General features: G+C 32.0%; 1 protein-coding gene across 2 annotated transcripts; it reads right to left on the bottom strand.

Annotated features, from left to right (window-relative positions):
• Positions 1 to 31: 31 nt before the first annotated feature.
• Positions 32 to 15,561, bottom strand: LOC140451490 (leucine-rich melanocyte differentiation-associated protein). Of its 2 annotated transcripts, none has more exons than XM_072545324.1 (5): positions 15,246 to 15,561; positions 3,944 to 4,042; positions 3,169 to 3,308; positions 343 to 560; positions 32 to 150 (listed from the first exon to the last, which is right to left on the bottom strand). In XM_072545324.1, exons 1-5 carry the CDS (start codon positions 15,279 to 15,281, stop codon positions 71 to 73), a joined length of 573 nt encoding a protein of 190 aa, XP_072401425.1. In that variant the 5' UTR covers positions 15,282 to 15,561; the 3' UTR covers positions 32 to 70. The 2 variants fall into 2 exon arrangements, with proteins under 2 accessions (XP_072401425.1, XP_072401424.1); XM_072545323.1 differs by having other exon boundaries at positions 3,815 to 4,042; positions 15,246 to 15,560.
• Positions 15,562 to 15,921: the final 360 nt, after the last annotated feature.

Raw genomic sequence — 15,921 nt, 5'->3', positions numbered from 1 at the left:
AGTAAACGTTCAATAAGTTATAATAATAAGACAAAGTATAAAAATTTATTATAAAATATAAATATGTCCATTATAAGTCATTATTGGATATAAAACGATTGCCTTCTGAATGTTTTCCGCTATACCTATATTGGCATTTTCCATAAACACCTAAAAGATAACAGAGAAGTTAAAAATAGATATAAAAAAATGGATAATTATGTATATCTCCTATTTCTATGCCGCTTTACAATCTTGCATTTGTAGTTTCTCGGTAAATGAGTAATAGAAATAAAAGTAATATAGTCACTAACATTGAGCTTTAGGATATCGCTCATTACAGAATTAAATTGAGCCACATACCTTTGAAATCATCAGGACACCTGATATTTTTTGGAAGAGGGTTAAAATGATTGTTTTCTATAGTAAGTGGTACTTCTATATCTGTGAATGGTACCGATCTGCTGGGTTTAATAACGTTCATGAATTTTCCACGACGTAAAGCTTCACATCTTTCTGTGTCGTTCACTTTCCTAGAGTCTAAGAATTTTAAGTTTTTTATGTGGTACAGGACATAACACCTACAATTTTTTGAAAGAAATTAATCATCGCAAAGCTTTATTAATCGCTCCAAATTCATAGCATAATAGTCAAAGTCTGGGAAGAAGAACAAATACCTGAGGAATGGTGCACTGGAAGCATATGTCCACTGCACAAAAACGGAGATTTTTTGGAATGTAAAAATTACAGGAGTATAACTCTTATGAAACTCTTCTAAAAACATAGACAGTAGAGACATTAGAATCATATGTAAACTCTATTGGAACCAAACAGGAAAAGTGAAAGTTGAAAATGAATTGACCGAGGATATCCAGATTCGCTGTGGGGTCCGCCAAGGGTGTATTTTATCACCCTTGTTATTTAATTTATACAGTGAATCCATCTCAGAACTAGCGCTTGCCGAGGTCAGTGAGGGACTTATAACAAACGATGCGCCACTTAATAACATAAGATATGCTGACGACACCGTCCTTCTGACAGGAACACTAAAAGAACTGCAACACCTTGCTCAAGAACTAAATATATATTGCAACGATTATGGACTAAAAATAAATTTGAAGAAAACCAAGTTCATGGTATTTACAAAAGTACAAAACATCAAAGTTAAGCTAGTACTAGATAATACAGAAATTGAACAAATATCTTCGTACAAATACCTTGGAGCATGGATCACAGAAGATACTGATCAGACAAAAGAAATAAGATGCCGCATTGAAATTGCACGTTCAACTTTTAATAGAATGAGAAAACTTTTTTGTAATCGCGATATCAATATATCGCTCCGAATAAGAATCCTTCGATGTTATAGTTTCTCTACCCTTTTGTATGCGGTTGAAGCTTGGACACTTAAAAAATCCAGCATTAAAAACCTAGAAGCATTCAAAATGTGGTGTTACCGACGTATTTTGAAAATACCATGGATGGATCGCAAAACAAACGAACAAGTTCTCGAACAACTAGGAAAACAATGCGAAGTTTTAAATTCCAGAAAAATCAGGAAATTGGAATACTTGGGGTACATCATAAGAGGCGAAAAATACGAACTACTAAGGAATATAATGCAGGGTAAAATCAAAGGCAGAAGAAGCGTAGGAAGACGTAAAATCTCGTAGCTACGCAATCTCCGTGAATGGTTTGGATGCAGTTCAATTGAACTATTCAGGCGCGTAACCAACAAAATTATAATTGCCAGAATGATTTCCAATCTCCGATAGGAGCGAAACTTGAAGAAGAAGAAGCAGAACTCTTTTGTACACAATATACAAAATATTCTCCAACACCCTGTACAGCCGTTTAACTACGCACGTGGAAAAACTCCTTGGTGAATATCAAAGCGGTTTTAGGCCGGGTAGGTCAATTGACCAGATTTTTGTGATACGTGAGTTTAAGTGATCTGCAGAGTGCAAATACAAGCCTTTGAAGCATATGCGGCATTACGGCAGGGAGATGCGCTGGCGTGTCTTCCCTTCTAATATAAAATTAGAAAACACTATAAGAGATAACGAGTTACACAACAGGGGAACAATCTTAGTCAACATATATTATAGTTTACGCTGACGATTGGTTAGCGTCGATGCCAAATAACAGAGATAGAGCTAGAAACTCCGAACAAAACTTTAGCATAGACCACTATAATTTTGAGGTAGTAAATAAGTTGACCTATCTGAGTTTTCTTATATCAAGCGATAATGACACACCTGAAGAAGTAAAGGGAAGGGTACTGATAGCAAACAAATGTTATTTGGACTAAATAAGCAGATAAGAAAAACAGAAATTTAAGCCGAAAGCCCAAGTTAACAATATATAGAACACTCATCCTAAAAGTGATGATATATGGATCAGAAACATGGACCATCTCCAAAACAGAAAACAGACGCAAATCGTGTCGCCTGCTCGTCTTCAAAAGGAAGATAATACGCAGAATAATGGGCCCAATGTGTGAGAATGATATTTGGAGAAGACGATATAATTTCGAATTGTACGAGAAGTATAAGGAAATAGTTAATGGTAGAGAGATCTTACATAAAAATAGGTAGGCTTGGATGTCAAGGCTAGGCACATGTGTCAAGATCAAATGAAAATTACCCACCCAGGCAAATTATTATTATTAGTAGCACCAGTAGGAAATAGGAGTAGAGGTAGACCAAGACTGGGATGGAGGGATGGTGTCGACGAGGACGGGAGGAAGATCGGCGCAGCAAACTAGCAACGGTTGGCAAAGAATAGAAACGACTGGCGAAATAGATTGGGAAAGGTCGGGGCTCAACTAAAACTGTAGCACCACTGAAGATGATAATGAATAGAAAAAGGACACCAAAGAAATTGAAGCAAACAGAGCTAAGAATTAAAAAAAGAATAGGACGTCCTAGAAAAAGAAAAGAAGGCTCGATGAAGTACAGATGAACCTAAAACAGAAAAACTTTCAAAACTGAGTTAGTGAAAACCGAAAATCGAAAAGAATGAAAAGGAATTGCCAAGCTATGCATCTAAAACGCATGTGAGGATTATGCATATTTATAATTTGCACAGTACAAATTATCAATCTCTAACTAGATGTGATGGTGCCACCACCACATAAATACTAACATAAGTAAGATAGTCTTTTTGTTCATTATAAAATTTTATTACCTGTATCTCTGATAATCATTCTCGTCGTTTTCGTCTCCTGATAACTCATTAGGACATGCCTTATTGCCGAGCAGGCTTAAGTAGGTCAGTTTGGGCAAATTTGTACATATTTTTGACAGCAGTGATGAAAGATCTTCAATCTATAGTATAAGAAAAGTTATATTGTTTAAGTTATTTATGTAAAATATAGTGTAGTAGAAAAAATAAGTTAGAACACGAAAATACAGTCAATTAATAACAATTTATAGAAATATGGATATTATTATTACAAAAAAATGCATTTGAAATATGTGGACGAAATACATGAATGAAAGAAATTTGATTATTGTATTGGTATAGTGTAATGCGTTGTATTGGTTACAGGAAGTTCAAGAAAAAAGGTAAAAAAAAGAAAACATCTATAAAAATATTAGCTGGATTAGGCAAATCTACATTAGACCAGAGCGGATCTGTAAAAAATCGACTAAATTTGGATGTGTCTGGTGGCATTCAGATTTTTGCAGATATAGTTAGGTGAAACTCAAAACAGATCCGCCATGGTCTACATTTCAAGCCGAAGTTATTTCTACACATAAAATGATAGTTTTGTAAAGTAAAAATATTTTCAAAAGTATCGAATGTCCGTATAACTAAAGAAAATACTAACTTTATTTTTATTCAGCGACAGCGTATGCAACTGAGGTAGGTACGGCACAGCAATGAGGTCCGTTAGTTGATTATTGTCGAGTATCAGTTCTTTCAAATTTGGAAAATCTTCTATACCACGAATACTTACTAAATCGTTGTAGCTCAAGTCCAAACTTTCAACTTTCGGGCCGTATATATGCATTAATGATTGTGGAATCATTTGGCAGTTTTGTCCTGTATAACATAACTACAAAAATAATAAATATTAGTAGACATTTTTAAGAAGGATTTTTTATATAGCATAGCGATGCTTTCTTTGTTTCAGTAACATATTGATTTTATTTCGTATCCCAACACGGAATTCGTGGACCTTAAGAAGGCATTTGACCGGGTAAAATTAAAAGACGTTATCTATTTACTGTACGCAAGAGAGATACCTCTAGGAATAATCAAAACGATCGAAAATATCTACAAAAACAACACAATAAAAGTAAAAGTAGAAGAAGAATTAACCGACCCTATTGAAGCTCGCCATAGTATAAGACAGGGAGATTCCCTGAGTCATCTATTGTTCAACCTGATTATAGATAAAATAATAAAAAAAGTACGCACTAAAAAAGGATACCAAATGGGAGAAAAACAACTTAAAATAATCTGCTATGCAGACGACGCAATACTACTCTCTCAAAGTGAAGATCATTTACAACGTATGCTGCACCAATTTAATATAGCCGTCAGAAAATTTAACACGTTAATTTTCCCAAAAAAGACAAAATGCATGGTTACAACAGCAAATTTACTAATATGTAAATTGGAGCTGGAAGGTCAGATAATAGAACCGGTTATGGAGTTTAAATATCTAGGCATCATATTATCTAGCTACGGAAAGCTCGAAACTGAAGTGGAAAATCAAGTGAATAAAGCAAACAGAGCTGCAGGCTGCCTGAATGGAACAATATGGAGAAATAAAAATATCGGGAAAGAAATGAAAGGCAGAATTTACAAAACAGTCATCAGACCAATAATGACATACGCCGCAGAAACACGACCTGGCACAGAGAGGACAAAAAGGATGTTAGAAACAGCAGAGATGGAAACACTTAGAAAAATTGGTGACACTAGGTGACAGAGCTAGAAGTACAGATATACGACATACATGCAAGGTGGAGAACATCAAGAACTGGGTAAGAAATAGAAGAGTAGAATGGAACGATCATATAAACCAAATGACAACAAAGTAGAGCAGTAAAGACGGTAAGAGACGGTTCCCAATAGGAAGACGATCAGTAGAAAGACCACGAAAACGATGGAACGACAACTTACTGGAGGCACATTGAAAAACAGACAGTCATGTCTATATAAAAAGAAGATGCAGAAGAAAAAGAACATGGAATTCAAGATAGCTAGGAATAAGACAGAATAGACCTATACGAACAAAGTTCAATGTTAGAATACTACAAAATAACGAGACAAAAATATAATTCGTACCAGAATTATGAGCCAAAATAGACAGAAGATTCTGGAATATTGAACCTTCTTCCAGCTTCGAATATTTCACCACCATTTTTAACGAAGTCTAGACCCGTGCTCATAGTTTCAGCATCCCCGGACGCGTTTGTGGTTTTTCGTTGATATTTTGGCATCTAGAAAATAATGGCTTTTCTAAATAAAACATGTTATATGAACGTTTAGACCTATTTTGTTGCAAAATGTTAATAAGGATCGCTTTATTGAAAAATCTGTATTCAATTTCATTGACAGAATTTATGGCAGTCACAAAACGTAACAAAATGTGGAGTCGTACGTTGCCATGTTATCATATCCACTGGTAACTTTAACATCCTTATATATAAGACTAAATAATGTAAACTAAATTGTAACATATAGCTTTTAACGGGTTTTTACCCAGATATTCAGTGGCTCAAAACATGTACACCTAGACACTGATGATGGAATATGGATTCCGAAAACGTTTTGTCTTCATGACATAGCCTGTTTGGGTTTTTTAACTTATATACCTTTTATAAAGGATTTTAACAAAAAATTTTTGAAACAAAATACTTTTATACAGTGTAGGTAAAAGTTTTTGGTCGGTATGGACCTTATGTGAGATGGAGTGAGAAACACCTGTTTAAAAAGAGAGAGGTATATTAGGTCCGCCCTTTAAATATCGCCGAAAATACATGAGTGGAAATAATAAAAAAGGGGAAATTCAACGTTGCCAAACTTATTGGTTTTATTTGACCTGTTGTTTTTTAGCATTTGAACAATGTTCCAAGATAATAAAATTTGGGCGAAATGGATTTAAATAGCAGCTTAGTGTTTTTTATTGGAAATATGCCACAATTTTACTTTACAATAAGTGTTATTTAACATTTTGATTTCCACTTCGGAAATCGATTTATATAAATAAAATTTATTAATGTTTCGTATTTTAAGTACGATTTCCGAATTAAAAATCTAAACATCAAAATAAGCTTATTTTAAAGTCACATTGTGCCTTATTTCCAATAAAATAATAAACTGTATTATAACGCCAACAATAAACAAGCTTCATACATAATTATTTGGCAACGTCGCGTTGCAACAGCAATAGCTCACATGCGATAAATAAGAAACTAGAGGTGGGACGTTGACATTTTTATCGTTAACGAAATTGAATCGTTTTTCGTAAACCAGTAACTAGTTGATTGTTACCAATAGTTTCAAATAAACAAACACAATGGATATTATCGTTTATGTGTATATTTATTGAAGTGAAAGAAACTAATGAAGGATATATTTATTATAACTTGAAAAATAAACTAAACAATATAAATAGTAAATCGTACATTTACATTACACGTTATTATTAAATCGCGAATCGTCTAAATTGATATTTAAAAACATAAGTTTTTCTACTTTACTTCTTGTTAACCGTGCTTTTCTTTTATTTAAAATTAAATCAAATTTTGAACATTTTTTACAATATTTTATGAATATAGTGGTTAAGTTAGAATATACATGGCGATGGTTTTTCCACCATTGTAATGGACTCACGATACAGGTGTACGTTTACAGTGGCTTACCAGTGAGAAACCGTAGATTCAAAAATGACAAATAATGATTTAAAATGCAGGAATTTTCTGATAAAAATGAAGGTAAAAAAACAAAAGAAAGAGTTAAGAAGCTGGTTACTTCTATAAAAAAAGAAAAAGAAGATTGTACTATTGAAAATCAACCAGTACAAGAAAAAGAAAATGATAAAGATGACTTAAATCTATGGTGTATTTTTGATGAATTGGACATGACTCATCTAAACATACACCTGTATCGAGAGATATAAAAGAAGTCGACATGTATTTGTCTGATGATATCTTAACTTAACCACTATATTCATAAAATACTGTAGTATTGTAACAAAATCTGTTCCTTGTGAACACATGTTCAAAATCTGGTTTAATTTTAAATAAAAGAAGAACACGGCTAACAAGAAAAGTGGAAAAACTTTTTAAATGAAATTTAAACTTTTTAAATGTCAATTTAGACGATTCGCGATTTAATAATGTGTAATGTAAATGTAAGTACTATTTGTATATTTAAAATGTCAACGACCCACTTCTAGTTTCTTATATTAGGATCGGAACCAGAGATATGTAAAATATCTCTGATCGGAACTAATCGTCTCACCAATGGGCAATGAGCGTCAAATATGGAGGGGAGACCAAGAGGAAATATGATTGTTATCTTTGTCGTATTCGCTGAAAATATGATTTTATATCTGTGTTAGATATCCTGTTAAATTTTACCATACCGACCATAAACTTTTACCTACACTGTATATCTCGGTGGGTAATGGTGCGCAATGCGCACCATTAGACGACCCTCCACTTCACCACATAACACAAAATTGGATAAAAACGAAAAAGAATCGGACAGAACTAAATATACCAGTGTCTAAAATGGTAAATAAATAACGTGTACATGTACTTTTTAAACTATATTTTTATCAAGAAAAAAAACAACACACAAACAATTAGATACCACGCGAAAACATGTAAACGATAATTATCAACCGGTAAAGTATCTACCGACGTTCGTTTGTATGGGATAGATCTTGAAGTTGCTAATAGATGGCGCTACAATATAGTTTTTGCTATTTTATTAAATAGGAGATTAGAAACATAGATGCGCACAATTACCCGACGAGCACCATGATCCGACTCTGCCTTAACATCACGATAAGAACAAGTCAAAAGATGGCATGAATATTTCAGCGAGTCTCTTAGTGCAGTTCCAACATTAATAGAAAACGAACAAAATATAAACCCCAATATCAACATACCAAGAGTTTACACCAATAAACCAACAACGCCAGGAATAGAAATGGCTATAGAAAACTAAAACCGCACAAAGCAGCCGGACCTTAGTATTTTCCTCAAAATTTTATGTTGTAGATAACCGTTATAGCAATTGGTGTATAGTGTTCTACTCTTTCATCTTCAAATAATTCAGAAATGTAGTTTTTCCATTCTTTTAACATTTCATTGATATGTGGACGAACACAATCTACTATATTGTGTTCGTTTTTGTCTTCCAAATTTTTGTAAAGTTGTTTTGACTCTTTGTCATGGGCGCCCATAGGGGGGGCAAGAGGGGACAGTTGCCCCCCCTATCATTAGTAATATTATTTAAAAAATCAGTATGTATGTAAGTATATTTAAAAAAAAATACATTATTTACGCATATTGTGGCGAGAAACTTGCAACAATACCTCAAAACAGCAAACAACCGGAAACTAATCTAGCGAAATACCGAGAAATGCGGTAGGTACTTCCTTAACAATGCCTCGAATGTAGCTACCTACCATAATAATATTGTACAATGCAAAGAGGGATTTTGAGATGTCGTAGGTATCAAGCCTTAATTGGTAGAAAGTGTACCTGTACCAACAATTTTAAACTTTATTTCGTCCCATGTCAAATGCAAAATTTACTCTCACAAAAAAATATCCGCTTAATAAATGCTACACGTTTTTACTTGTTTGACTTAAATATTTGGTATAGTGGCCTAGTAAATTTTATTGAAATCAAAAATGTTTTAGAAACAATAATAGCAGATAACAAATTTAATTGCTCAACAAGATCAAGAGCACAGCAGCTTTCATGTGCCACATCTGATTCCACTTTTATAATTTCCCTAAATTTGATTTCTAAATATTCTTCTTTCTTAGAACCCATAGTAAACATTTTACAAACTAAATCAATAGATATGCTGGCAGTTAAAAATCATATACAGTTATTTCTTGATATGATAACAAAGCACAGACAAGAAGCGGAAACAACTTTTAAAACAATTTTTGAAAAGAGTACAAATGATGCCGAATCTCTAAGTATTACCCTTGAAAAACCACGAATCGCTCCTAGAAAGCAAACACAACGGTCGAACCATGCGGTTAATTCCGCTGAAGACTTTTTTAGAGTGTCATTATTTATTCCGTACCTAGATTCTTAAATTAGTTCTCTTGGTGTCAGATTTTCAGAAGACAATGATCCTGGTATGTTATTGTATAACTTGCATCCCAAAAACATAATAAAATTAACTGAAGAAGACCTCGCCAAAATAATAGAAATCATAAATAATTTATACAAAATTACTAATCTAAAAGAACAGGCATCATTGTGGCTCTGTTATTGGAAAAATCAAACCAATTTAGATGTAGAAGATATTTCAATGATAGAGCTACTAGACCATTGCTTATTTTACCCAGCTATAGCCCAAGCTATAGAAATTTCTCTGTGCCTTCCTCCCACTACATGCACGATTGAAAGATCATTTTCAACTCTTCGAAGGGTTAAAACCTGGATTAGGTCCACTATAAGTGAGCAAAAATTAGATGGGCTATGTATGATGAGCGTTCATAGAAATAAAATAGAAAACAATCGAAATAATTTTATTAAAAAAGTAATAGATGAGTTTGGACAAAAGCCCAGAAACCTTCAGTTTTTATTTTCACAAGATACAGAGCACTAGCCTTCAATATCAAGTTTACTTTTTACGTTTTGTTGGGTTTAACATTTTACCATTTTAGATTCTATTGGGAAATTATTCGTTTCAATAAATTATAATACATACAATACTAACTGACAAAATATGTTAATTTTTTTATAATAAATTATAACAAATAAATTTTTAATTAAATTTCTTCAATTGTTTACAACATAGTACAAATTTTTAATGTCAAATATAAATAAGTTGGTACCCAGCGAAGTATTTGAAGATTGCACACATTTGACTATTTATGCAATTTCGGCTAAGCATGGTAGTAGAAGGGTGTACACCCTACCCTAACCCTTTCAACGTAGTACAGTTTTGAATATTTGTTTTAATTTCCTAGTAAAAGAAATTTTTCAATTCAGATATTATGTTACTTACATATTATTTAAACTACACTATTGCTTGTGTTGCATTTCGTATCTCAGAGTACCTGCTTTTTTTATTACTATTTTTTAACATCCTTGCTTAAAATTAATTTTTTTATTCCTACATAAAAAATTTTGTATAATAAAATTTGTATGTATAAAGTCATACCATAAAATATGTTGTTAATAATTTTTTGTTTAAGATTACTTTTACTTTTCTGGTATTTCTTTACTGTTTGTAAATCATGTTTATATTTTTGCATTTTTGCAATCGGCTATTTTAGTTTTTATTAAGTTGTATGGATCAAAATAAAAATTTGAGTTGACTTGCCCCCCCCCTGGATTTTGATATATGAATATATTTTGAATTAGTCAATTTGATTAATCATGATAAGGAATCTTTTTGTATGGTTAAAGGAAATGTAGGCATATCTGAAAGAAATAAATTGCATTATTTTTCCAACAGAAAGTCGGGATATTCTATTTTAGAAAAAGTTGCGAAAATGCATCAAGATGATCCTGTACCATTCTTGAACTACTGTCTTCCAACATAAACAAGTTTAAAAATTCACCAATATCTTGTGTTGATGTTAAAAGAAGTGTTTCGAATTATAAACATGTATATACGTATATACAGATAGAAAGCATAATATTTTATGAAATGAAAAAGACAGAAAAGATTTGATTTCACGTTCAAAGCGTCTATGTATCTATTGATACGTATTTCGCTTAATAAGTCTCATCAGAATAGTTATTCATAGCCGTTCTTAACGTGAAAAATAATCTTCTCTGTCTTATAAGGAAGCAACAATAACATGGCTTCGTTATGGACGTCCTTATAAGACAGAGAAGATTATTTTTCACGTTAAGAACGGCTATGAATAACTATTCTGATGAGACTTATTAAGTCGAAATACGTATCAATAGATACATAGACGCTTTGAACGTGAAATCAAATCTTTTCTGTCGTTTTCATTTTATTCGGATCTACTCTGTATGAGTACGAGAAACAAATTCGTTAAGGATTTCTGCTTAGATGAATAGACATGTCGTGGAATGCAAATTTTAGATTCCCCATGTCTCTATTAACATCTTTATCATCGTCTGGCCATGCCTTGCAATTTTTAGAAGGCTCCAGATTAAAGCAGAAATCTGAATTTGTTTCAAAACTATCTTACCATAATATTTTAATTGCAAATTAAAAGAAACACATTACTGTAGAAGCCACAGTAAGAATGCAGTGCAGATAAGATGGGCAATGTATTTCTTACGGGAGAACGGCCGACCACGTTGCCGGTTTGCCCCGAGCGGCGCATCAGGACCGGATTTAAGAAACCTACCACTGGAATATACGCTCACACAACAACTGCCTACGGCTGTATGAAAGACTATCATTATTGTTTCAACTAAAGCATAATTCAATCATCGATGTGTAAATAAGGGAGTTACATTCTCGAACTAAACAATACCACGAAGAAAAATGCTATAAAAAAGCTAAAATATATCAAAAACTCATTCTCGACAGCTTATCTATATTTTTATCAATTTTCAATGGCTTCCATAGCAAACACATTCTTTGGGAAATAAAGATCATTGTAAAGTTATTACGAGAAGCGAATCAGTTTTATCCCCATTGTCCACGCAAAGCAAACATGTCTCTGCCGATTTGGGTACTGGCCATTAGACCAAAAACTTGTTGGCAAAAACTAGAAAAGCTCAGTTCTATTTGAAAGCTTCTTTTAAAACTCAGTGTTAAATGTATTGAACTATCATCTGAACTTAAAACATGGTGACAGCTTGACAATTACTATGGAAAAAGTTTCGAAAATTTGCAATTAGAGTGTTTATGAGCAAAATTTATGACATCCGCGAATAAGCCCAGCAAGGCGAACTGAAACCGGTACAAAAAGGCAAGAAAAACAGTTTCCAGTCCAATTCACGTGAGAATACTTACGATGAGGGAGTGAAATCTCGAATAAGAAACATTGTCCATGATTTTTTTTTTTGGAAAACATACCACCAACCGCCGACAGCATAATGAACACAGTGAAGGATGATGAGGACCTACCAGCTTTTTCAAAAACCACATTTTGTAGGCTACTAAATGATATCGGTTTTGAATATGGTAAAAGAGGTCAAGATTCCACTGTGCTGACGTGAGCGGCATCGCTGAGGGCCGTAAGACCAACACTGCATTCAACTGTGAATTATTATTTTGTATACAGGGTGGTCCTAAGTAATTGTACAAACGGAAACCGTGGATTCTGAACTTTAAAATATTACGATTTAAGCCAACTTGCTTTAATAAAATGTTGATATTAAGAAAGATACAGGGTGTTAAATTGGAAATTTAAAATTTTATTTTTCGCTATAACTTTTACGTTTGTAAATATTTTTGGACAAAAATTTACAGTTGGCTGCATTTGAGTAGGATAAATTATAATTTTATACTTACTTTAATATAACTAATAGAGGGCGCCACATATGCCAGATGTGTGGCATAAATTTGCACTTAACTTTTTCGCTCTTTAAGTTACCTCTATTTGTGTTAAAAAATATTAAAGATACATTATTTTTACAAAGAAAAGGTATAATTGTTAGTAACCTTAAAATTTAACCGTTTTCGAGATAAATGCATTTTATAAGTCAGTTGCACAATATTTCTTAGTTTGATATTTGTGCGGTAAAGCCCTGAATATCTGTAGATAAGCATAATTCATAGTTTATTCTTATTAAAACAACTCAAAGATGATAATGTAACATTACAAAATGATTTGTTATGGGTGCTAAATGTCTTATTGGAGAAAACATATTTCATCTTCTTCTTTAGGTGCCGTATTCAGACGTTGTCGTCATCATGTTTACAATTTCCCTTTGCTATCGCTTCTTAAGTTTCTATAATGGCGTTGTATTACTTTTCTCTATTATAAAATGCTAAAAACCCAAAATATGTGGTTTATGCAAGATGGTACACCACCAGAATCTAGAGAGAAGGCAGTTAGAACATACTTAAATACAACTTTTCTGAACGTTGGATTGGTCGTGGTAGTCATATTCCTTGGCAATGTGATGAGATATTGATTTAATTATTAAATTCATAAAAAATCCAAAAAGAATACTTATTGTTTATTACGTAAATTGTTTACCCATTTTTATTAGAACAAATAGAAACTAGAGCACAGGTATTGAATAACACATATGTGTCCTTTTTCATAATACTTTTGCTACAAATCTAACCTGAAAGACTCAGCATTTTTACAAAAACATCATCGTTGTCCTAATAACCGATATTGTTATAAATATAGTAAACACACAGGTAATTTAGTTCAGCATAATATTAGTTCGCTAGTTAATCATAATAGTCCATTTGTTCGAGATGTAATTGTAGTTACTTGTAAGCTATATCGTAATCATATAAATAAGTAATGTCATCGATAGGTTATTCCGTGTGTATATAAGTAACCAATGAACGAGATACATCACAGTTTAATACATTATTTAGCTTCTGCGACAAATAAGATGTAGTTCCATAATATACCATATGATTTGGATATGTATCCAAAATAATATATTCATCCATTATACATTATAGCCACCACTTAGCCCAGAATTTAATCCGCTTGATTTTGGTGTATGGGGCGCATTAAAACAACGTGTCTATAAGAATCCCATAAACATTCGCCACCAACTATGGGAAGAAATAAATACTGCAGCAGTTTCTTTAGAACCAATGATGCTATTTAATATAAGACGATCTTTTATGGAATATATTGACAAATGCATTAAAGAAAATGGTGAACATATCGAACACTCACTTTGACAAAAAGTTATGTTATTTAGTTTAACTATTTCTTAATTTAGTTTGTAAATAAAATGTTTTGATTATGACTTTAATTTAACATAAAACGTAAAATTTTTGATGTAAAATCCTATTATTCTGTTATTTTGTCAAATCCTATTATTAATTATCCTGCTGATATATTTATTTTATTTAATATTTCGTTAACTATTAACTTTAGTTAATGGTATTTTATACCAAAATTCAGAAGTATTAATGTTTTTGTCTATTTTTTCTTCGTTGTCTAGAGTAATTGCCTTATTACTCTAGACAAATTATAATTTCTCATATTTAAAAGTACCCAGCTGTAAATTTTTATACATAAATGTTTACAAACATGAAAGTTATAGCAAAAAATAAAATTTTAATTTTGCACTTTAACACCCTGTATCCTTGTTAATATCAACATTTTATAAAAGCAATTTGGCTTAAATCGTAATATTTTAAAGTATAGAATCTACTGTTTCTTTTAGTACAATTACTTACGGACCACCCTAAATATTAAAATAAATAAATGTCAAAATTGTACTTCAATCTATAGAAAATACGTCTTTGTAAATACTAGCAGGGAAGCATTTTAGATTAAAATTATTATTATTACATGAATTGGCTTTTAAACGCAAGATTTATTAACAAGACGACAACTATCGTCTGCATATTTTCGTATATTACGCATATTCTTTAAAAAATTGTATATTTGCGCCAATTTTGTTCATATATATATGCCCATATTTACTGTTTTCTGTTGCATATATTTCGGTCTCTAGTCATAACTTCTTATCGTTGTCGCCCCCATTAGAGGACAATAATTCTATATAATTATTTACATTTATAATTAAATCTAAGTGTAAAAATATCGCAGTATCAAACATCCAAACGTACTGGTGTGATATGGACATGTCATATCATGGACAAAAATAGAATTTTAAAACAAGTCGTGAAGGAAAAAAGCATACCTACCAAAAAGAGCTAGAATTAGCTCTAAGAAAGGAATTAAAATGAAATGAGAAAAAGAGACATAGTAGAAGACTCGATGGGCAGACTGGAAATCTTCGGAGGCTGTCAAAAAACCGGAATACAATAAAAATAATGTTTATTTATTTCGTAGGAACGCTGAAACAAACTATATTTCCTCGGTATTAGTAGCTTTGTTGTAAATGTCACTCTTATCAAACAATACGATCATATATAAAACAGTTAGGTACACTTACTCTTTTATCAACAAAAGTCACAGCACTGGTTGTCATAATTACACATTAAAATATCCTTTTCTTATCTGTTTTCCAATAGACTCACAACCTCACTTTAATATCTAATGAAACTTAAAACCCTACAAGTTGCTACATTCTCGAATAACAGTGAACTACTTTCATGAGTCTAACAAGTTAAAAATATCATACTGACGTTCAAAACATATTAAAATATAATAAAAGAATTAATTGTTGTTATATGTTATTTACAAGACACGATAAAGTTTTAGAGGTATTTAAAGATAACTATGTGTTTTCTGTAGCAAACTGATAACTCTGCAAGGCTGGGTCATTACTAAAGTCATGGACGTTGCCAGGCGGGTGGTATTTGTTATTAAAAGTCTGAAATTATTAAAAAAAATAATTGCTTAATTGAAATAGGATATTTAAATTGAATTGAATTGAAAAAAATTGACTGATGTTTAGACAGATGTGTTAGTTTTATAGTATTTTTATTTAACTATCCGTATCAACTATGAACTGATTTTAGTAAAGGAAAAATGAGTAACGATAAATAAAAAATAAATTTAAATAATTTTGAAGCGACTTCTACGGTACACAAAAACAATATGGAGATTCGTAAGAAAGCAACGGAAGGAAATGGCAGAATGGAAGGAATACAATAACATACCAGCAA

Source organism: Diabrotica undecimpunctata, chromosome 9, assembly GCF_040954645.1.
Source record: "Diabrotica undecimpunctata isolate CICGRU chromosome 9, icDiaUnde3, whole genome shotgun sequence".
Classification (NCBI taxonomy): Eukaryota; Metazoa; Arthropoda; class Insecta; order Coleoptera; family Chrysomelidae; genus Diabrotica; species Diabrotica undecimpunctata.
The sequence above is the reverse complement of the archived record's forward strand: the minus strand, read 5'-3'. Positions and strand labels throughout refer to the sequence as shown.